The following is a 24378-nucleotide window of genomic DNA, read 5'->3' on the forward strand; positions in this document are numbered from 1 at the left end:
AAAATGTGGGTTTTAAAAGGACATTTTCTAATTTTCTACAGTTGTGTGGTGTTTTTGGATGCAGACACTATCATACAAGAAAGTTTTGTGTGTGAGGGTGTGTGTGTGTTTGTGTGTTTTGCACACATATTGCAATACACTGAAGTAAACAGTTCATAAATATATGATAATGGATTTGCAATGATGAATTGCCACATAGATATGGTGTCGAACATGATCCCAAAACTCATGAAAGGGATTCATCTCTGTGACTTTGTGTTTCTATTCCGATATTTTACATAACCTATGCAACAATAGCAATACGGATCCTGTCTTTGATGTAAATGTTGAAATTACAGTTGTGCAAACAATTTCCAAAGAGACGTAGGACAATGGTAACACACACAGCAGGTATATGCACTCAGTCAAATTGCATAGTGAGTCAGATGTGGCCTCCAGAAAAGAAAAGCGTGAGATGACTGTGAAAGAATCCAGTTACCGTATTCTTTCAATGTTTGAATCAATTTTTTTTCTACTATGACGTTTCTGACAAACACAACATCACCAGCTGCCGCAAAGTTTGTCAGAGCAGCTGAAGATGAAAAACACCCCCCCCCACCCCCCAAAAAAAAAGAAAGCTGAACTTTCATTGTGCTATTTTGATGATTCAACCGTAGGGAATTTGCAAGTGACTTTATCGTAGGATTGTGGAGAAAGACGTGTGGGGACAGGAGGAATACATTATCAGAGAATTAGTCATAACCATTCCTCTCTTTGAAAGCGGTGCACTTCTCCCAAGATGAAAGCAATGTCCTTGTGCACACGGTCTTTTTGATGCGTGGACGTGAACACCTTGGATAAAATAACCTTGGGGAGAAAGAACACATTTGGTTACCTTGTTACTGTGGTCCTAGGAGAGTCGTTGCCCAGTGAAAGGATTGGTGTAGTGGTAGTATCAGTATTTCAGTGGTGAAGGCCAAAGAGAACCAGCAGCTGCCTACAGGGATAGTGTGATGAATGTACACACTGACAGCTTTCGGGATGCTCATGTGTATTTAGTTTTCTTTCCTCATTCTTTAAAACCTGAATGCCACTCCTGCTTAAGATGTTGTCAAGGCCGCGCTGAAATAACTATCTCCCATATATACGATTTACGTTGTGCTGAGTCTATAAATACAGAAATACGCTACGTTATTATTAAGAGGCACGATGGTACATTTTGTTTAATTTTAACAATTCTCGTGGTGTGGCTCTATGAAATCTTTGAAATGGTTTTCTGGGAGTCCATCTCACATTATTTTAATTAAGTGTTTATGTTTGATGACACGTGTGCTCATACTTGTCGTACATCAGTCTCACACAGGTACATAGGCGCACGGTTGCGGAAGCTAACAACAAATGTGACGGCAGCTTGATGGTATTACACGCTTGCTTGTTTTTTAAATAAATAATAATTCAGTACATATATATATACATATATATATATATATATATATATATATATATATATATATATATATATATATATATATGTATTCATTTGTCACATTTTGTTTTACAAATCTAGGAAAGCAATCTTGACTAAGTCAAGCTTAATGTTGCCATACTCATTAAAGTATGATCCCAGTTACTTTCACACAGTGAGGCATACTGCTTATTAATTTAACACCAGTATTCTGTGTTTCTCCCGCAGTCTGTGCCTCTCTTGAAGATATTTCACCTGGGTCTTCGTGCAGTTTAAGGCATAACGCAAGTCTTCATGAAGATGTGTAGAGCTTTTCTGGCACGGTGGTGCTTTTTGTCTTTGGATTCATTGGGGTCAGAAAACTATCTGCCCCAATGGTGAAGATTTTTCTTGTGAATCAGTGAGCGAGTCTGGCTCAACTAGACAGTTTCATTGGTGCATGTAGTCCTACTGCAGTGCCAGGATAAACCAAACAGCTAAATGATGTGTGAAATGATTTTGTCCATATATGTACTAACGACTACAACACCTCATTCAAGTTACATTCAATTGTGAGACTAATGGTTTGAAAATTGAATGGCAAATGGACTTTTAATTGTACAGCACCTTTCTAGTCTTCCCACCACTCAAAGCTCTTTAACACTACATGTCTTTCACCCATTCATACATTGATGACAGAGGGCTACCATGCAAGGTGCATGTCCTGCCCACCAGGACAATCTAAGCATTCATTATTTTCACACGGCGATGGCATGGCCTTCAGGAACAATTTGGGGTGAAGTGTCTTGCCCACGTTGTGTCTTGACACATCGACATGGACTAGAGAAGTCGGGGATGAAGCCGCCGATCTTCTGATTGAGGGCTGACCCACTCTACCATCAGAGCCAGAGCCGCCCCAGTCGCCAATGCTTCTTAATAAAGACCATATATGATAAAAAATAAAAGAAAGTCAGCGCAATAAACTGTATTGTCACAACACACCTTTAATCCCAAAGTCTGTTTTATCAGTAGTAGCAGTAGTAGTAGAAGAGCTGTATGTCCCCACAACTGGAGAAATCCCTCCAGAAATGATTGTGCGTCTGAAAACGTTATGTTTATGTAATTGAATTCTGTCAGCCCAACAGATTTGTCATTATAGCGTCAGCTAAATATAGAGGTGAGTGAAGGAGTCACGTAACCTCGTAAAAAGGATGTCAAGGATTTCCAGGATGAAGGAGCAAAGCCGCTGAGGAGAACAGGGTGAGCAGGGAGATATTTCCAGAAACAAGAAAAATAAATCTTCACAGGTCACAGTTTCAACAGGTGGAGCCTTTGAATGATCCATATCCAACAGCAGAAAAGAGAAGATCGTTAAAAATGACTGCAAGACAAAAATTGCCCTCCCCATTATTCAAGAAAATCACACCGTCACATCATCATTTTACCTCAAATGTATTATCTTATCACAGAGGGGTGAAGCATTTTATACTCTGAGAGCATAATTTTACCTTAATTTGTCCAAGAAAGGCTACATTGATTTAGTCTTCTGCTCCTTGTTTTAGATGTGTTTTGCCCTTTCTGCGTGTGTTGTTTATCAAGCCTGTACACCAGCATGGAAGCACAGTTGGCCGAGACATCTGAGACACACTCTGTCTGCTACCAAAGTAGTGCACAGATGTCCTTTATGCTTATGCATTTAAGAGAAGGGCATACAAATAACACAAAAGGATATGATAAGTGCTGATAAATACACATTTGATTTACTAGATTTAATGATGTTTGCAAAGTCAGCAAAGTTAAGTTTTGCATGAAAAATCATCTTCAACATCTGAGTTCAGTGTATTATCATTCTAAGATGATATAGTCTGCTGTGCGTCTGTTATTTTGTTGGCATTTTGGTCTTCAACCAAAATATTGGAAACATTTCAAATTTGACCTATTGGTGGCACTAGCATAAAAGTCAGGGGATCACTAATTTCATCAGGATTCCTCCTCTGGGCACAATAGACATCTGCAACGCGTTTCAAAGCAATCCATCCAGCAGTTGCTGAAAATATAGCACTAAAAAATGTCAACTTGTTTGATGGGTAACGTCAGGGTATCATCAAAGTCAGTGGGATTCATCCTCTGGGGATCATAAATGTCAATCCATCTGAGATGTTTCAGTCTGGACCAAAGTGATGAAGGGACTCCATTGCCATCCCTTGAGCCATGCATGTCTAAAATAAAACACTTCCCTGGTGCGTTTAATATTTGCTGTCAAATAGAACAATTATTCTCCAAATGTACCTCAGGTGTGCAGCGGGGTGACAAATCAGACAAGTCGAACTGAACTGAACTGAGGCGGTTGGTCTCAAATACAGTAACATGTCGCATTCACAATAATTACATCTACAAGAGGTCTGCAATAGCCATTCAGTGTAGTCGAGACTAAAATCTTAAGGATTAGAACTTCATTGTTTTTGTATCTCTTTCATAAGACGGAGTGACATCTGCCACCATGATTATTACTCCTCAGTAAACCTCAGTTCCATCCCCTAGCCCTCATCTGAAATTATTAAAACAAAGAAGGGTCAGATAGAACAAGCACGGATGAGCCCTCCTGAGGACAGCAACACAAGAAATCAATGGCGGCAATCACTGTTGGATGTGAGGTGACGGCCGGGTGGAAAACAAATCTATACAATCTCCTGCAAAGTTTTATGAAGAATTGACAAACAGTAATGTGATTTGTGGAACAAATAGAAGTAATACAGGCTTGCGCACACACGGCGTCATGAGCACCAGCGGGGCACTCTGTGAGCTCTTCATGTCTGACCCTTTGCCATTAGACTGCAGATGATATTCCTGCTTCTTTATGGACCACTTGGAAAAATTCTGAACCCACCGTGTTGTCCGAACAAGCAAATCAAGGATACACGACAATATAATGAGGCCAATAATACGTTTGATGACCCTGAAAGCAAAAGCCTTCCACTAATATGGGTCTCATGTCATCGCTCCACTAAATTTCAGCTCATGCTGACCTTTTGCATTCTAATGAGAGAAATGTGTAGCGCTAGAATACATACACACAATGCAGGTTGTGGCAGAAAGGAGTGCAGTGTGTGTGTGTGTGTGCGTTCTGGTACTCCAGAAGGTCAATATTGCAACTGTTTAATGAGACACTGGTCTAAAGTAAGTAGTTAAATTTGGAGATATTAACACAACATATTTTATATTTTATTGTCACCTCAGTACCGTCAATTTTATTTCTAGTACTCAACTTTAGAGAAAAAGGCCTGTAAATAAATGGCGAAGCAAAGAATCTATGTTTGAAGGGTTATGTGACTATATTGGGTGGAAAAGAGACAGTGACGAAACCTAAAGTTGCTCCTTGACCAACAGAACACACACTATTTGAGGCACATGATAAAAGAGAACGAGTGCTTTTTTAAATTCCAACCTCTGCAGATGAACAGCTGACCTGACATCAGCGTCAAAGACAGCTCAAACAGAAGAAGAACAGCACAATTTATTCTACAGCATCACAGCGACGGCGAAGACAATCTCACGACGACAGAACTAAAGATGAACTTCTGAACAAATATGTAATGAATTAACTGTGTTGAACAGTCCATGAGAAAGAGTGACTCTAAAAAACTTAACTAAACAGCCTTTGTATAGATTCTAATCTTGAAGATTTGAATAATCTGACTAATTATGGGAAAATGTACATATTTATAATTGGTTGTCATATCTCTTTGTTAAATATGTTTTCCTTAACAAAATAAAATGGTGCATTGTTATGGCACTACTCCTTAAGAGGGTTATGGTTACTTAAAATGATGCAATATTAAGTAGCTAATGACAATATTAAGTCATTTTTAAAGCATAAAAAGAAAACATATCACCAGATGTCTTTTTTGTGTAATAATTGATATTAATCACGCAACGTTTCTGACATTCTGTTACATCTTCATCAGAATCAAGCTCTCTGCAGCCAAACAGAAGTCCATCAGTGTCATGTGACGTGTGAAAACCTGTTGTATTTTAGTGTTGGCTTCTAATATTGAAATTAATGCACTGGGCACATGATTATTCTGTTGCTCATAGGAGAACCAATCTGCCGACCCAAGCTGCTATTTATTATGAACTGCTCAGAAATGCAGGGAGCTCTTTTAAATCCAAACTTGATATGCACTTCACTTGGTCAATTTACTCCTCCAGTTGGTTTGTCATTATCTCCTGTCGACCGCACAATTATATTTTAATGGCTTTGAAAGGCTTGTCATAATTTCTGTGGATTGTTTTATTTTCCCATTTTTTTCTCCGATTTGATAGAGACACGAAAAAGTTTCTTTGATAGGCAACATGAATAGAATTTGCAAGGCTAAGTTTCGGTCGGGTAAAGATGGTCATAAGTCGACAGAAGCGACAGCAGAAAAGCTAAAACGCGTGAGAATGTGCAAATGAATGTCTCATGCAACAATATAGTGTAGTTCCCAGAGAGGGAATTCGGCAGAGTAATGAGTAATGAAGGCATCTCCCAGTAAAGCTCAAAACTATGCACTGGGTTTCATCCGAGAACCCCGACTGCCTGCGGAGATTTAATATCTTGCTGCATTCTTTTCAGGCTTTCAGCTTGAGACCTAAACTCTCTAAACAGATTTAATAAAGTAACCGGGCAGAATTCAATTGACGCCATTCAATACTTGTCCAAGGATTGGTCGACAGAGGAATTCAAGCATGGGCACCGCTATCCATCGCACCCTGATGCTCTATTAATTGCTTTAATATCTCTAGATATCACAGGGGCCAAGGTAAAGGTAAGAGACACATACTGTAAGCATGCCATGAGAGTTGGCCACTCTAAAGTGGTCACTTGAGGGCTCATGAACAATATGCCACCTAACGCCTAAATATGGTACCTTTTTGAGTATAGTGTAATCAAAGTGCATTCAGTATATGCAGAGGGTCATACAAAAAGCAATGAACATAATGCGTTCCTGAGTTCTGACATAATAACATGGGTGTGCCAATGAAGATGTGGTCACCTGTTTTGATCTCACAATAGAAGCCGTGATTACTCTTTTCCTGCGCGTCTATGAATTGACTTTTTTTTTCTTTTCTGAAACAGCCTTAACAGCAGCATCAATCCACAAAGATTATGGAAAAGACCATTAAATATGAGCGGTTTACTTAAAAATCCAACAAAATAACATCCAGATGTTGAACCTCAGTGTTAAAACACTGCGGGGATTGAATTCCTTGTGGACAATAATTAAATATTTTTAACTTCCCATTATTGTAAGTGAGCAGAAACACTCAAACAATGCCAACAACTGAAACAGTAAGATAAGCATAATGTGTCGTTTTCAAACGGATATTGGTGAAAAAATAAATGAAAAAAGGTTGTCTGGTTGTTGAAGGTTTTCAGATGGAATACATTGTCGCAAACCAATTCTGAGCCGAGAGCTATAACCTTACAAATCCAAAAAGCTCAAAAGAAATATTAACCCTTACCTGCATGATTACATATTTGTATCCTTGATAAGTCCATTCAACCAATCTTCTTTCCCGTTTTTTATGGCGAACAAAAATGTTGAAAAAAAAAAGAACACAAACTTTAGGTCTTATAACGGCTAAACAGAAACATTCAGCTTCTTTCCCGTTTTTTCTCCTCAGTAACAACGGCTGGTTTCCACATAACTGACATCAAAACACAAAAGCAACAGTGAAGAAAGTAACCACGCTCGTGTGTGGGCTCACAAGCATCGGTGACGCTTCTTAATCTCAGAATACACAAAGAGGTCAACCAGGTTAATGTGGCCGAGGAAAGAAGCTGCAGGCCCGTTTGATGGAGGATAACAACTCAGTGAGGAGCTTTTCAGGGAGGTACTGTGGCTGTTTGAATGGTAAATAGGCAAATTCAAGTCGGTCATCTTCTCATTTTATTTAATTTTTTTATCAATGCACTGCACGAAAACACTGTCAGCAGAACTTTGTCAGTGAATGACGGCAGGCCAAACTAATATAATCATGGACTGTTACTGACACAATGCCTGCAGACATTATTGTCTACACTGCAAAAATAAAGTGTAATCACACTGCACCCTGCTTTGGAAATAGAGGGAGGGAAAACACATGTTTATTAAACAATGCTTTACCAACCCAATCTTAAGATTTTAGGTTTAAAAGGGTTTTAACAATTTTAAAAGGAGCAGACCGGTCAACACTTTTCACCCAGTTGTGTTGTACTGGAAAAAAAACATCCCAGCATTCATCAATGTATTGGTTCACAAACTTGTGATACATTTAAAAAGCTACATGGGGCTAAATAAATCGAAAAGGTCTCCACGATCTGCTTGTACAGTGAGGTGGGTCATATCGTGACATCTATGTACTCAGAGCACCTTTAAGTCGGTTTCATGCCTCCATTGCTAAATGATTAGCGTCGCTGCAAAATTCAATAGACTCGCTATCTCTACGTTCAGCGGCCAGACTCATAGTGAGGGTTGACATTGGACAACCAAAGACATTGCTACCGTTTAGGCTCTGGACAGCCGGAGTGGAGCGGAGACGGCTGAAGTGAAGATAAGATTGTCGGTACCGGTTAGAAACGGGCTCGGCTGTGAGCGACAGGCTGACGGATTCGCTGCTTTTGTGTTTTTTAGCTGAGCTGTAGACCAGATATTATTCAGTTTAAAAACAGATTGGCGATGCAGCTGTGCCTCGACGGGTCTTTGTCAGGTTCGCTTGAAGAGATGTAAGCGGCACTGCGCCAGACTGTGCGAGGAAAAAAAAAAGCCACATTGCCCGTCAACAACCAGTCACATGGTAACTTTAAGCAATTTGGCCTTGTTTGCTATGATTAATTTGGCACGCAGTTATGATCACACCGGTCATGATTTGGTTTTAATGAAAACTCAGCTCCTGGCATTTGCTCATTTGTTCTTCATCCTTGCCCTGTTTGGAAAGATTTAAACAATGGGAACAGGCAGACCCGCTTGAGAAGTGGATTAAAAAAAAAATTATACATTTTAGGATAAGTAACACAATTTTAAATCAAGTACAAATACACTTTACAGTAGATGTTATGTTTCTTAACCTTGTGGGGCTTTTGGTTGTACCAATCAGTTACTTGCAATAGCGAGACTTGAAAAATATTTGTGATGAGACTGTTGACAGTTTAGTTGAATTACCACTCGTCGTGTAACAGGACACAGCTGACCACATCCTCAGCTGAACCACACAAAGAACATCGCAAGACGTATTCATACACTGCTCATACATTATTTTTCATTTTTTTATCAAACAAACTGTAATTCAATTCATGCTTTCAGGGTCGCCAGGTGTTTCTGGAGTCCTCCGGTTCAGCAGCAACACAAGAGACGCGTCTGCTTCATTCTTTAGTACCTTTTCCCTCATCAGTGTTTATCAAGGACACAGGATGTTCTTTGTTGTACACTGCAAAGCCCTCTCAGGCAAAATTGATATTTGTGATTTTAGGCTTTACAAATTAAATTAAATTGAAAGTGACTGTGAATGTCTCTTGAATGCGCATTACTAACTTTACTTCTTCCTGTGGAGCCTCTGTGCTTTCTGGCCTCACGTTTCCGTGGATCTGGAGCCGGTCCTGCCTCACGCCAGAGCGGCCCTGCTGATGCCTCGATCGTGGTTATCTGGATCGTTGTCCAGGCCTAATTCTCATCGTATGAATCATTTCTGTCATGTTCATTCAATGTGCTGTAACTCTGTTACGTTGTTGATTCTGTACACATGGCGTCTATTGCTTCTGTCTATCCGGGGAGAGGGATCCTCCTCTGTTGCTCTCCTGAAGCTTTCTTCCTTTTTGACCCCGTGAAATTTTTCCTGATCCGATGTGAGGTTGTGTTAAGATTGTAAAACCCTCCGAGGCCAATTTGTAATTCTAAGCTATACAAAATACACTGAATTGAATTGAAAAAGCTGCGTCATTTGGCTCACAAAAGATCACTCTTTTTTTTTTGTGTCTTTTTTTTCTTTACCGCAGCACAGCTGGAGGCATCAAACTGAAATTCAGGTCAGCCAGTCGGGCAGTCCACTTCCACAGCTTCATGACAGCTGTAAAGGAGGACAGCTGCTGAGCTTGTTTTGGACCTTCATGGTTACGAATCGTCACAATGCCTTCGACAGTTCCGCTTATAAACGTGCATGTTTAAGTTTTTATATTTACTCTCAGATTTATGATCGGATTCGTGAAAGAGTTCGCCCATTAATGCTTTCTTCTTTTCGCTACAGCAGTATGCTGGTTGGACATGGTGAGAGCTGCCACCATGCTGTTTCAACATTAACATCTTTTGGTGCCGAACACATCAAAACAGCTGTTTACATTTGGTAAGACATAGCAACACGGTCAGTCACATATTTTTGCATCCCAAAAATACTTGATTTCTTTCCATCATTTACTGTATATATATATATATATATATATATATATATATATATATATATATATATATATATATACCGTACTGAAATTCATATATATAGACATCTTTGATTTGATTTGAGATAGTCGTTACTGGGCAGGTGAGTATATCAGTGACTTCCCTTAAACATGTTGCATACATATGATCAACAACATGCAGAAACATTGTGAGTGATTCATTATAATATCCTGTGAATGGAATTGGCTAATAACTAAGTTTCACATGGCTCTAAAATGTTGCACAGTCAGGATTTCTTGCACCATTTCACCTCAGGCAGCAACCTCCGGTACTCAGCCGGTGAAGTCAGTAAAGAAGTGTCTTAAAACGTACATTATCTCTACTGGCCAGCAGGGGGCGATCTGACTGGTTGCAAAAATATGTCAGCTAGTATGGAAGTCTATGAGAAAATGACCATAGTTCTCACTTCATTTCACCTCAGTAAACACAGTCAACATGAGTTTAGTCAATTATGATCCCTTTTAGGTCACCGCTAGAGCCGTGTACAGCGTCTCTCCGTCACTCCTCCGCAGTTCAAATAACTTCCATCCACTGGTTGCAAAGAGCCAAGATGGCGGTGGCCAAATCCTCAAATTCAGGGGTTCAAAAACGACGGTCCAGAAACAAATGGATGACGTCACAATGACTACGTCCACTTCTAATGTACAGACTATGCTTCACATACTTCCAAGAAACAAAAAACGTGAACAGATAAACGGTCCTGACTCCAACAACATTCATAAAGTTACATTTCATACGACACTTGACTTTGCTTCACAGCGTCTAATAACGGTCTAATTACGACATAACGTCAGACCTTTGTTGTGTTTCATGATGCTAGTCTAATGCAGCATTAACACTAATAACCAATATTATCGCTACAAACGACAGTAACCTTTGTGTTGTACGTCACTCCTTGCCGATGGCACAATGTATGAATGCACCGTGCGCCTTCATTATAAAAAAACTCCCAGATGTCGATAGCTTTTGCCGTCCAATCAGAAAACTCATTCTGGTTAATGCATCTCATCTCCTGCTTCGTGAATGTTTGAATTTAACATACCCACATCGTCACTTTTAGTTGTGCTTGATTCAAATAAATGTAAGAAAACCTACACTTTACATTCTTTTTAACATTCGAGGAACTCTGGCTGCATATAAATTGATATTTAAAGGTGAGGTGAAAAGGAAGGTATGAGACTGTATCCTGGAGCTGCATTTGAGACTGTAATGGAAAACATAAACATGCTAGTATTATTTATAATGTCAGGTAGGCCTGTGCGGCCCTCAGGCTAGATAGGTAGAGGACACACACTCACACACTCTGACACAATGACATGTAAGTGTATGCTTCTCTGTCTCTGCTCCAAATTAGTTGAGACAGAACAAAACAATCAAGAGTTTCTTTGTTCCTCTCAAGGTTTTATGGACTTTATTTTATTTTCCCTACACAGTCAATTATATCTCGAGTTCCACTCCTCGTCTGCATCCTCCTTCACAGCACACTGAAGGTTATTAGTACATGTTCTTTACCTTTCTCTGAGCTAAACCCTTGCCAGCTGTGTAGCAAGATAAGGGCCAAGTCTCTAAAAATAACCCACTCATTCGGGGTCCAGAGCACGCCGTGTCATTCAAAGTTCTCCTTTGTGCCCCAATACAAACATCCTGCGATAGCATGTTGGAAACTGTATTAGATAACATCACGTCTTCTGTCCTCCTCGCTGGCTTCCTTCCTTTTCGTTTTAATTTGACGTTCACTCTCTCCCTTTTCACCTTCCTCCTACTACTTGCTTGTCTTTCTTTATTCTCCTCCATCTCCTCTCATTTCCTCCCACCGTCACATTTTAAAGATATGTCTATGTTGTATATCATGTTCTTCTATGCTCACGCACGTCTTGCATTCCCTTCGCTCCTCTTAATATTGCCGACCTTAGTGTTCCTCGTTCAGTCACACAAACCCGTCCACGCATACTTATCTATCGAAGGCCACTCTGCTAACAGGCTGCTGCTATACACTCGCTAAAGGTAACAAACACCTGGGACTTCAGAAAAATGTCATGGACCTCTTTAGAAATCTGTTCCGCACACAATGAAATCATTTCTAGTTTGTTACCAAACAAGGCAACAAAATCTGCTTGTTTGCATGTTTAAACTGTGTCAATTTATGGATCCTTTAAAATACAATTGTCTGTAGTTTCTTGTCAAAAAAGAGTTGGCGTCCTCCGTCGATCAGACTCAAAAATTATTTATTGCCATGTATGTTTTCACAAACAAGGAATTTGTCTTGGCAGGTGGTGCATAAGCTTAAATAATAAACAGTAAACACAGTGCAAAAAGAAATAAGAGCACAGACAAACAGATAACAGCACTTAGCTCAAGTGAAATGAAAGTGTGATGTGAAAGCGGCAAGTGTATTTAAATATGAGGACCTGGAGCTGCGGCTCTGTTTGATGTAGAAAGCAAAAAGAAAGATCAAAGCTGGTAACGGCTCGAGATTACAGCAGAAGGACTTCTGCAAGTGAACTGACTTAAAACATAATCCAACTCAGTTGCGCAAAAATGTCGAGACTGAAAGCGTTCTTGCCATTTGTTTTGTTTATATGACAGAATCGAGACTGAAATGCACCACTCAGTGATGTGTTAGGCTAAGAGAGAAAAGATACTAAAGGTTTAACAGGTTTATCACACGCTTAAAAAAAAAACAACAACTGACAGCCGTCATGTTTACTGATATGTGAAGAGAAGTTGCTGGAGATTACCAGTCCGCAGTTTGCAGTATAATAAAACAATAGTCATATCTTGCTGGCAAAAGGAGAGTCCTAAACAATTAGAGCTAGAAAGAGAATGATGAGATGAACGAGATGAAAGAAAGAAAAAAATTGGAGTCCAGTGACAGCAGAAAACCAGAGTTGGATCGCTCTGAAGACGGATGAAGGTTTGTTCAGTGATGCCGGAATTGCTTGTTTTCAGATGAATGTGAACATGAAAGAATCCACTAAAGGAATAATAAAAAAAACTGACGGTGTGATACATCAACCGTTTTGGAGGGTGAAGAAAAACCTTCAAAGAAGATCCTCTGGGAAATCAGTTCCTGTTCAAGTTAAGTTGCAAATTAATCATTAAATTCTATAAATACTACAGTAAATTTAAACCTCTACTCATATATATATCTTCATATTAACACTTTATTGTATGTGTGTAATGTTAAAGGTGTCACAAGAAGTGACAAATCCCTTAGAACACATAATGATCAGACTACAATATCTTCAGTTCAAGGAACATTTGTTGCCGGCTTCAGCGCATCGTTTTGGTTTGACGGTCCACAACTTCACGGTTTCGGTTCAGTCGTCCGCTTCTCATCGTCAGCAATGTTTCTCATCGGGCAGCTGCAACTCAGACAAATCCAGTGTACGTTCCCGGCCAAGCACCAAACGTCAGACAGATAGAGTTAGCGGCTAGCTTGTAAACAAAGTGAAGCATTTAGCAGCAGCAGAGCCAGATGTTTCTCGCGCGAGTTAGTGGAGACCAAAACAGAACAAAAAGGAGAATACATGCATTCACCAGGGGGCTAGAAACCCAACTCAAAATGAATGCCAATGTTCATTCCTGCTGGATAGGTAAATAAGCATTTCTTCTCCATGTTTACCATAACAACTTTGAGGATTTAATGTCAACTTGGTGTTTGCAGCTTATTCTGCTGGCCCCAAGCAGTGGAAGAAATTAATTAATATTGCTTCAAGGAAGATTAAAGTCACTACTGCACTCATCTATAAAAGGGTTCAGTAATGAGGTGAGCAAACAGTGCAAAGCTGCTGCTATGGGCAGGCCAATGCTTCATATGACGGGTTGTCAACCACAAAATTCATATCTGATCTGAACAGAGGTGCATTCCTTTTTGAAGAAGGGGATTACAGCACCCATTTTCAGACAGACTGTCTCCAGGAAGACTCACAGTGTAATGTATTAAGAAAGAGAGCTTGAGAGGGACAATAAAACCCTCTCACCTTTAACTTCACACAGGTGCGGACGTCACATTGTCAATTTTGGAAAGTTGCAGAAATTGTCGGAGACGGACCCCCTAATCCGAGGTTAGAAAGATGTGAGCTTTTCAAAAGCTATTCGACCATCCAACATGCATTTCTCACGGAGAATAGTGGCGCCTCAAAGCATGATTACAATGTCTATATTTGAACTGTGTATGTAGAAAAAGCTGTGCTGGGATCAGACTTCATGTTATAAGGCTCTCTCGTATGACGATCACAATTGTAAGTCAACAACTCCCCATCACACCAGGAAAAAAAAAAAAAAAAACGCTTTGTCGCTATAAAAAGAAGATGATACCACTTTTATAGTGCACTCAGGATGAATTTTTCAGACCAGAGTATTGTGATATGTTTTTGTGCGGCTCTCCGAGCTGCTGCTCGGCTGTGCCCATGGCCTGCATGTGGCAGCCGATTTGATAATTTGATTTTTGTGCACATGTTGTGCCGCTGCTCAAACCCAAAAAGGTAACAGATGGCACTACTGACGCAGGTTACTGTAAGGAAACAGCGCTGCGGACTTTTCAGCCGATTTCTTTCATTTGCTGCTTTCAAACTCCAGGGCATCTTATGAATGTGCTTGTGTGTGTGTGTGTACTAGTGTGTGAGAGAGAGAGAGCATGGGATAAATACACTGCTGAAAACGCTTTGGTCATGTCTTACAACACACAGAGTGAGAGAGAGAGAGAGAGAGAGAGAGAGAGAGAGAGATTTTCAGGTTTACAGACACTACTATCTTTTGTAAGTTTAATTATTTGGAAATGAGCTTAGGTGTTAAATGAAGCTCTGTTTGAGCTAAATTAAATTCCACAGCTATCATTAGTGGGGTTTCTATTAAAGAGCCTTGTGTTGGGAAATTGGCACCAAGAGCAAGAGTCCAGATGAAAGGCAAGAAGATTTCTAATTTCCTATAAGCTGCACTTGTTTTGACCCCAGGGGTTCAGCAAGGGAGAAAAATAGCCCATACATTCGTTCTGAAAGCAGGCTGCCAAAAAAAAATTACAATATGCAACCTCGAATGGTTTGTGAAATGCGGTGAAAGAACATTCCCAATTACAAACCATGCAGCTTGACATCCCAGTTCTGTTTGAGCGTGCCGCAACGATCTTCAATTATTAACAAAACGATGTATGTCATTCCAGAATTAATAGGCCAAAACGCCTCACTTCTGTTCCCAATTATCCATTATTAACTGTAAACACAATACATCCAGCACATTTGGAAAATAATTTGCATATCAAGCAAATCAAAAGAGAACCACCGAGCCAATTTTTGCTCACACTATGATATACCATATTTTAATCAAGAGAGGATACTTCAGATATTACATATATGCTTAAAACTAAAATACTCAAAGACGTTTTATTAACTCCCAACAAGAGATGCTTTGTTCAACCCCGTGTTAATTAATCCCTTCATCCAGAGCCGCGTGCCGCTAAGACTAGAGTTAAAAAAAACCTTTCATCCGAACCGGAGGACTGAGATTATAACTTCCTTTGTTGACACCAAACTCACTGCTTAACCCCAGAACACAGACGTTAAAAATAGTCACACTATCACTAACAACGGGTGAATTTCACCCGATATAATGTAGCTGATAAAATATACTTATATATATATATATATATATATATATATATATATATATATATATATATATATATATATATATATATATATATATTCAATACAATAATACAAGGAATGGATGGGTGGAGTTGAAGTACTCTTCTTTTATTTTACCCTATAGAACGTCTTATAAAGTGAAAACAAGGTATCACAGGGAAGTAAAGTGAATACATTTTGGTTTCGGACTGTTTCCAATTAAACAAGCCATGTGATGGAATCGCTTTGGGCTCCGTGAACTTTAAACATTTTGTTGAATATCGATGAAGATTGATTCAATGGTTGTGACTCCAAAACAGACTCAGACAAGGTTCCGTTCAACAGGTCCGTCTGGAGTAAAATGACACTTCATCGTGACCGCAACGTCTCTTTTTGAGCCGACACCTCGATCAGCAGGTCAATATCCCGACAAAACTCAAAACTAATTACCAAAAAAGCAAAACGTCCCGCTTTGCTTCAGACGGACAGGAGTCTCAATAACAAAGGCCTCTTGTCGCACGGCTCAAAAGGCTGACGCTGCGGTTTTCCTCCGCACGGTGTCTTCTCCTTTATACTTCACTGAGTGACTGCAGACACAAATGTATTAACACACACACACACACACACACACACACACACACACAGTATATGACTACGGACGCTGAAACAGATCTGAAGCAAGAGGCAAAAAAGAGAAAAGTTTTGTCCGGCCCTCCTCACATCGTCGCTTCCTTCTGCTTTCCACCACCGAGGTTTTGTGAACCCGAGGCACAGCGTCGCCTGACCTCCCTCTTCCTGCCTCCGGCCCCGAGGCCAAGTCCACACAGACTAATAGAGACGTTGAGCAGAGAACGCAGAGGGGAGCGAGCTGAAAGTCTCTCTGATGAAAGAAGCAGATTATATATAGCCACTGATTAAGGCAGAGATGGGAACATGACCTACATGCATAACAACATTTTCTCTCACTTTCCACAGAACAAGCCTCCGTCCAGGACCAGGACTCTACAACTGGGAGAATCACTCTAATTATAACACCGGAGTCAGATTCCAATGCACACCTCATTAATATTTCTCTTATTATTGAGTTAATAATGTTTTTACAGGCGTGGGAGGCTTGGGAGCGCTGAATGAAGGCCAGCCGACCTTCCAGGTCACCGGGCGCGCAGGCGAAATACGGCCGCTCTCATCCGTCGAGCTCGCATCGGTGTGTCCGATTCAAAAGTTAAAAACACAAAAACAGATAACTCCCTTTCGCACACCGAGCCCGTTCTCAAAATAGCCGTTCCTCCGGGACGCTCGTGGTGGTGGGGGGGGGGGGGGGGGTGACGACGAGGGGGAGAGCGGGCTTTCTCCTTCCCTCATCAATCTTTTCGGATCCTGTTCCACGGACGCCGGTGACCGCGCCTCCGACAGCGCCGAGCGCCGGCCGGCAGCCGCGGGGAGCGCGCCTCGCTGAGATTCAATCCAGGTTCTTTCATCAGCCACCTGAGGTTGATTTAACACCCCGTGTTCCTGGACAGTGAAAGCGGCTGATTATACAGCCAGTCAGTCCCTTTCCCCCTCCTCACCTCCGTCAGCTCCAGCCCATTACTGCCGCGCTGCGCTGTCTGGGCTCATGCCGACACAGAGGGCTCGCAGAGAGGCAGGACATGGAGGCGAGACGGGATCAAAGGCAATGACTGTGTGTGTGTGTGTGTGTGTGTGTGCGTGTGAATGAATCAGCATACGGATGAGTGTGTGTTTGCGTGTGTGAGATCTTTAAGACGTATATCTGATCAAAATGTTAGCAGGCTGTACAGTCAGCTGGCTGACATGTTCACAATGTCGCAGAATGTCTTTGCAGAATGTGTTCATGTTGTTAAAGTCCAAGTGGCAGGAAAAAAAATGGAAAACTTGAAAAGATTTAAGGCTTGCAAACTTTTCGCACAATTACTAACGTGTGGTTTTTTGGTGTGTGTGGATGTGTGTGATTCTGCCAGAGGCCACACTTGGACACATTATGGACGACGCAGCCGGGACAGAGTTTTCTAACTAACTTGTTGAGAAGGGGGGAGGTGTGCAGCGCGTCGCCTGCAACTCTTCATCGAACAGCCCACTGCGGCTGCTTCTTCTTGTTTTCCGCTGCTCCCATGCTGTAACTGAACCTGATCCAGCGTCAAAAGAAATCAACATCTGGTTTTGCATTTGCCATCAAAGCCAACGCGTTTCACCAGCTGGACGCAAGGCCGTGTGTGTCGTAACAAAAGTAAGCCTTGATGTCATGAAATTATTCAATATTTCAACTGTAAAACAATGCCAACATGTGCTTATGAACACGGTGTTATTGGTCGCCATAAATGTTGCAACCCAGTGTCCACGGTCCAGTGATTTATAGACTCAACCTGGGAAGTCGAAATATCTCAACCTACGCTCCATAAATTTTCACTATTCCTTCCTCTCATAAGCCTCAACTTTATAAAAGTGCACTAGAAACTGTACTAAATAATACTAACTTGGTTGAGTCCCTCTTTAAATTGGGTTAGGTATAGGCGAAGTAACATTTGGTGACGTATTCACTTTGGTTTGAAGAATTATATTTGAAAAAAAACATATGGTGTTCAGCCAAAAACACATTCCAGTATGTTTTGTACCCTATTAATACCACGTTTTTTGTAATATGGAAAAACGGATTAATGGATGAACAGTTGGGTTGTTTTATGTACTGTGTGCACTGCAGTGCATGTAGCTTCTTCTGTGCATAAACAGATGGTTTATTGGTGACCTCATCACCTGAGCATATGTCCCTTCAGCAGGTGAACAGATTGACGGGCGACAGGCAGGAGGGAAAGCGGAGCCTCATGAGAAGCTGCTGGCTGTTGTACTCAGGTACACATTAGCCTCTCTTACTGCTCTATTTAAGAGGAGGGGCACATCCTGGACCAAGCACCAGGATTTCAATATATTATATTTTCACCTGCTTGCTTTTGGTTTGGTTGTGTGGGTTGGAGTTCTACATATCAAACACTGTGCTGAACCTGTTTTTTTGTTTGTTTGTTTTTTTACATATTTATTCTTAGTTAGTCGGGGGGGATTATGTTGTTGTTTTGATCAAAGGAGGTAACACAGTGCTATAAACTGCTCAATACTGTGCCGGTCATAGTTAGATTGTAAGCACATACAACAAATATCATGCCCATTCATTTTAAAGTGACAATTCATAATATCCCTATTGATCAGTTTGTGTATCAAATCCCAAACATTCTGAACCCCGTTGTTACACATATTTATGCCCCCTATGCACCTCAACTATCTCACATCTAAATCTGAGCGAAAACATGTTCAGACTCAGTGTCCACTCCTCTTTTCAAACCACATTTCTATGAGTCCTCCATTACAGTTTCCAACCACGGCCGCCCTGTGTGGCTCTACGGAGAGGCCACGTTGACCGCTGCACACTCACGTTCTCATCGTGTGAGCCTGGGACATGCATCAAATTGATAGTTTTTTCTGATTGTTGATGTCTGTCCTGGTTAGCTATAAACATCTTTAGATGGACTCTCAGTGCTGCTGCCTATTGTGTGTTGGACATAAAGACTCCACACTCAAACAAATTGTTCAGGGTTCACGATTTACATAATGCTTTCACCTTGGCATTTCTATCCTTTTGTATGTGTGATACAAAAGATGCTCTTATAAAACACACACACACACACACACACACACACACACACACACACACACACACACACACACACACTGTAGAACAGGTAAGGTCAGGCATCCTTTTAAGCCCTTGTGCTGCACAGAGACAACAAGAGCTATTCTGGTCTGGAGATCCATGCTTGACTTTTTATTTGATTTCCATTTCAAGACAACACTTTGACACACTGATCATAACGTGAAGAAGACATGACTGAAATAACTACTTCTGGGTCAGTTTAGAAAAAGCAAAGATTGTTTCAGCTCGGCCAGCCAAGCATGTCACTCACAACAGGCAGACTAAAGATACTTAAAGGTGTCTCGCTCGGGGTCAAATGAGGTGCAGCATGACAGCCCACGCATTGTTTCTGTCTAGTGTTTCTTCGTCTCTGAGCAGATCCCTCTCAGTAATGAACACAGCAGAAAACACAGCGCTTTTGACATAATAGTAACAGCTTTTAAAGCTCTCAGTCAGCAGACCTTTTCGGAGAGATATATATCGGTTCAAAAAAAAATATAGTGTCTTTATTTCCCTTTTTCTTCTGGCGTTGTAGATCCTCATTACGTAATAGTTAAAAGGATATGTTCACATCTAAAGTTATAATCCTTGAGACTTCAGTCACAGTTAGCTTCTGAAATCCAGCAGAGGAATAGATTCATTACTGCTGGGGAAATTAATTATAGAGAGATATAGAATATAACTGTATTGAATGGCTATTGCAGGACATGTTATGAGAGGATATTTTGTGTTTGATAGCCAAAGTGAAAGCATTATGTCAATGGTGAACAACCACAAATACAAACGGGGCTTGATTTCATGATAATCTTCAGGTTTTCTTAAAACAATACTAACATTAAAGTCATTAGATGCCATAATTGCTCCGGCTGGCCAGAGTACAATACCAGCATGAGTAATGAAGTTAGACAAATCAGATGAATTATTCACTTCATTCATTGAGGGGAAAAAAATGATATTCAGCTTCTCAAACGCTCCTTTTCTCTCCTTCTCCTTCATTAAACTACAAACTGAATATCTTTTGACTTTTGGTCCAAAGATATTCAATTACAATTCCTATTGTCCTTTTTATCTGGTGAAACCACCAACTGCCTCCTGCCGTTTTATTCCAAAAGGCAGTTTGGCATTTCCATACAAAGCTTCATCTCCGGAAAAAAAAGAGTGCCGGAGAGAAAAACAGATTTTTAGGAAATCCTAACTATTCTTCCACCGCGCCTTCATAACTCTTCACTCAGCCAAACTTCGGGAACACACTCAGGTTCACCGTGCCGTTCATGGCACCGAGCCTCAGCGAGCTCGTGTGAAAGATTAAGAGCAGAGGGGAATCATAATAAAAGGTGGCGAAGAAGATCTCATGGGACACCTCGACTCCAGGCGCACACACGGCAGAGAGAGAGAGAGAGAGAGAGAGAGAGAGAGAGAGAGAGAGAGACGACTCTACAATGCAGTCACATTCACTTCCCACCCTGAACGCCCGTGCCGTGGAGCTTCTGGTGTGGCCCCAATTATGAGAACAGAAATTCAGTACGGCAGCTAATATGTTCTCTGTAAAACAATCAAACTGAACCCGCTGTTCACACAAAGATAACAGGGGGGAGGGGGAGGGGTTGTGTCATCTAAATGTCACATGGGCGCAGAGGTGGAAACATGATTAAGATGCGTTAGTTTATTGGATAATTATGATAAGGCTGGCCATTCGTGATCCTTTCCAACAGCCATGTTATTTAATCATAATGATTCCGCCTATGCTCTGCGTCTTGGGTCAGGCGACATGTTGTACATCATTTTCTCCGAGGGACGAAAGAGAAGAAAGGGATAAAAATGATTTTGAAAGCAAAACATAAATCAAGAGAAGAGAAAAAACATGAAATATAGCGCTTCATCAATGGAGCCACTAGTGCGCGCACACACACAGACACACACACACAGCATCTGAGCATCTTTTTCACACTCACATGCATCGTATGTATTCAACCGCTGTCTCCTAATTTGGCGAGCTCCGGGTGAGGCAGACAGAATGCCACGAGTGATTGTGCTGGTGGATAAATGCCACACTTCCCACCATTACTCACACTGGCAGCCTCAAATAAGCTGCAGTGTGCTGAAGTATGGGGGCCGGCTGTCTTAATGCTCATTTGAAATTCAAAGTGGTTTTCATAAATTATTCAATTTTCAACAAAACAAAACAAAAACCAAAAAAATGCATCAAGTGCATCTATTAGCGTCAGAAAACTTTTATGTGGCGCAGCAGAATGCGATAAAAGATGCTTCAAGGTGTTTACATGCGCATGTATTTACCTCTGCGACTGTGTACACATGTCTATTACTCACCCCAGCGTTGTCATGGTGACAATAGTGTACCAGAAGGATGCTGGGATGCTGGTGAACTTGCTGGAGCTGGAGCCCTTTTCCGCGTAGAACATGACGGTGGCGAAGATGATGATGGCCATGGTGAGCGAGAAGAGGAGGAAGCCCAGCTCCGACGCGCAACTCTTGAGCGTGTAACCCAGGATCCGCAGGCCCTGCGAGTGGCGGGAGAACTTGAAGATGCGAAACACCCTGAACACGCGCAGCGTCACGAAGGCGCCGCTCACGTCCTCGTTGTTGGTCATCACCAGGCCGATGTAGTACGGCAAGATGGCCACCACGTCGATGATGCTCATCACCGAGCGCATGAAGCGGTAGCGGCTCGGCGCGGCGAACAGGCGCAGCAGGTACTCCACGGTGAAGATCATGACGCAGGCGGTGTCCATGCAGAAGAACGCCACGGTGTAGCGCTCGCCGCACGGCATGTCCTTCTGGTTGCCGGTGGAACCGCAGGGCACCGTCTCCACCACGTTGGTGATGACCGAAATGGCGATGAAGAAGCCGGTGACGTAGTAGAAGACCAGCGCCATGGTGGAGGTGTGGGGGTTCTCGAAGGCACGCCACATGGTCTCCCTGAAGTTCATGTGGGGCAGCTTCATGTCCTTGTTCTCCTCCTGGTCGTCCTGAAGCCGCTCCATGTTCTCCCGCTTTCTGTCCTTGTACTCTTCGTAGCAGCAGTCGCCGATGATCTCGGGGATGATGCCGAAAAAGATCAACTCCTCGTCGTAGGCGGTGATGCACTCGTGGCGGGGGTAGTGGAGCTTCCCCGTCCGGTAGAAGTTGAGGATGCTCCTGAAGGCGTCGGGGTCCCGGTCGAAGAAGTACTCCTTGATTTCCTCGTTGTAGAAGAAGTCTTTCTCAGAGCTGCCCAGCAGGGTGTCGGGGTAGCGGTCCAGAGTGGTTCTCCAGGTCTGGAAGCGACGGCCGCTGACGTTGAGGATTATCAGCTCGTCCTTCCTCTTGCTGTTGTCCATTGGCGCAACTGGCATGGGGCAGTTGGCGACGGGCATCCAGCCAATGGCTGCCGCCCTGGCAAACGGGAGCCACCCTGCCACTGTCGCCATCGTGAAGAGCAGAGTCTTAAAAGTAGTCCTCCTCGCCTTCAGAGTCGAGACTGCTCAACATCCACTGACATCTGAGGGGTAAATATGAGCCAAAGAGAGGAAACATGAAGCTGAAAACATCAGCACACGAGATGTTCAAGCAAATTATCAGTGTTTGCCGTCACGGCACTAAAATGAGCAGCGTGACGCTCGTGACATTTTGAGTTCCAAATGAGTTTTTCTCTATTAAATTTCCAGTCACTCTCTCTTGGTTTCAGTCCAAATCCACCCAAAATGTCATCCTGTCTCGAGGACAAAGCTGATGTGTGGCAACAACTACATGCCGGGGGGGGAAAAAAACAGACAGGCGGCTAAAGGTGAAGTCTTGCTTCTGGACGGTTCTGTTCTGGTTTTAACACAATACCCTGAATATTACAATCCACACTCCATCATTTAGGATCAGGCTCAAAGCCTGCAACAACGTGCTTGCTGGTACCAGTTTTGTTAAGTTGCATTTGGGAACCAGCAGACTTCCGTTCTGGACATGAGCCCACACTTACGTCTCCAGATGTGAATAAATACAGTTACATGTGCAGTGAATACAGTCTGGTGTATGAGTTCAACAGCAGCAGTAAAGACACGAGCATACATCTCTTCTGGCAGCAGCATCGACTGATCGACATGTGGACACGCTGGCTGTCGGGGACTGAAACAAACCTGTTGCATCAGAATAAGGAAGCACATAGATCTAGGTGGCGATATTAGACATCAGAATGAACTGGCATCGCCCGGCCAGGGAAACATTACATTAGAAGTAAACTGTCTCTTTATACATATATCTTTACAATAAATACAGTTAGTCGGTCAGGCTGAACTGAAAAGTTATTCTCACAATGCACACTGACTAACTATTTCTTCACCTTACGTTTAGCTGCATGCTTATTTTGAAACGCACCTCAACACATGTCCATCTAAGGACATTGAGTGAACGGAGCAAACGCAAGAGAAGCACTCACCGATGCAAGTGGAGAGAGAAGGAGGGGAGAAACACAATCCCAACTCTCCCAAAGCAGATCCAGACTTTCTGCAAAGACCCGTGTCCTCAGTGAGAGAGGCAGAGCTCGGATTCATCCAGCGGGATGAAGCACCGCTCTCCTCGTCGGTCGGCGGACTCCGGCACCGCGAGCAGAACGCCACACACACACACAAAAAAAAAAAAAAAAAAAAAAAACACGCAGTCGATGGAGCAGAACGAATCAGTCTGGTGGAGCACAACACTCAGCAGAAGCGATGTGTACCTTCACGTGGGGATCTGCTCTCTAGCCTTTTTGTTTGTTTGTTTGTTTTTTTTACATCCTGGCTTTGTTAGTTTTCAGTGTTTGTAAAGTGAGGCGCGATGGAGAGGCGCAGCGCGCTTCCTCCTGCTCCATCCGGCTCAAAGTGCAATGCGCGTCTCTCCCTCGCGGAGCCTGCAGCGTGTCGTCAGCCCTCCTCCCCCCTCCGCCTCACTTTCCCATCGTGACGTGACGGACTCACCTTGTCACTTTGGATACTTTCAAGACTGTGCCGGTGCATTGCTCACCGCAGCGGAACATACCACTGTCTTTGTGATGGTGGGGTCAGTGATAACCGAAATACAACAATTAAAAACAGGTCACCATGCATCGCACACTCGCTGTGGTTGACTGCATGTGGCAGGAAAAGGAGTTCCCGTCCTAATGTGTACACCAGAAGGGTTTTGAACATGACCGGATGA

The 24378-nt window shown here is 42.2% G+C and overlaps 1 protein-coding gene across 2 annotated transcripts in view; it reads right to left on the reverse strand.

Moving 5' to 3' along the window:
• LOC137796819 (A-type voltage-gated potassium channel KCND3-like) overlaps positions 1 to 23793 on the reverse strand; it is a 75538-nt gene extending 51745 nt beyond the window's left edge. For both annotated transcript variants that reach the window (XM_068594976.1, XM_068594975.1), the window contains exons 1-2: positions 23639 to 23793; positions 21544 to 22714 (exon numbers count right to left, since the gene is read on the reverse strand). In XM_068594976.1, the coding sequence (XP_068451077.1) occupies positions 21544 to 22643 (1100 nt within the window). In that variant the 5' untranslated portion in view covers positions 22644 to 22714; positions 23639 to 23793. The remainder of the gene's footprint in view (positions 1 to 21543; positions 22715 to 23638) is intronic.
• Between the last annotated feature and the right edge of the window lie 585 nt (positions 23794 to 24378).

This window comes from Clinocottus analis, unplaced genomic scaffold, assembly GCF_023055335.1.
Source record: "Clinocottus analis isolate CAN_PGR_092001 unplaced genomic scaffold, fCliAna1.0.p SCAF_3, whole genome shotgun sequence".
NCBI classification, from domain to species: Eukaryota; Metazoa; Chordata; class Actinopteri; order Perciformes; family Cottidae; genus Clinocottus; species Clinocottus analis.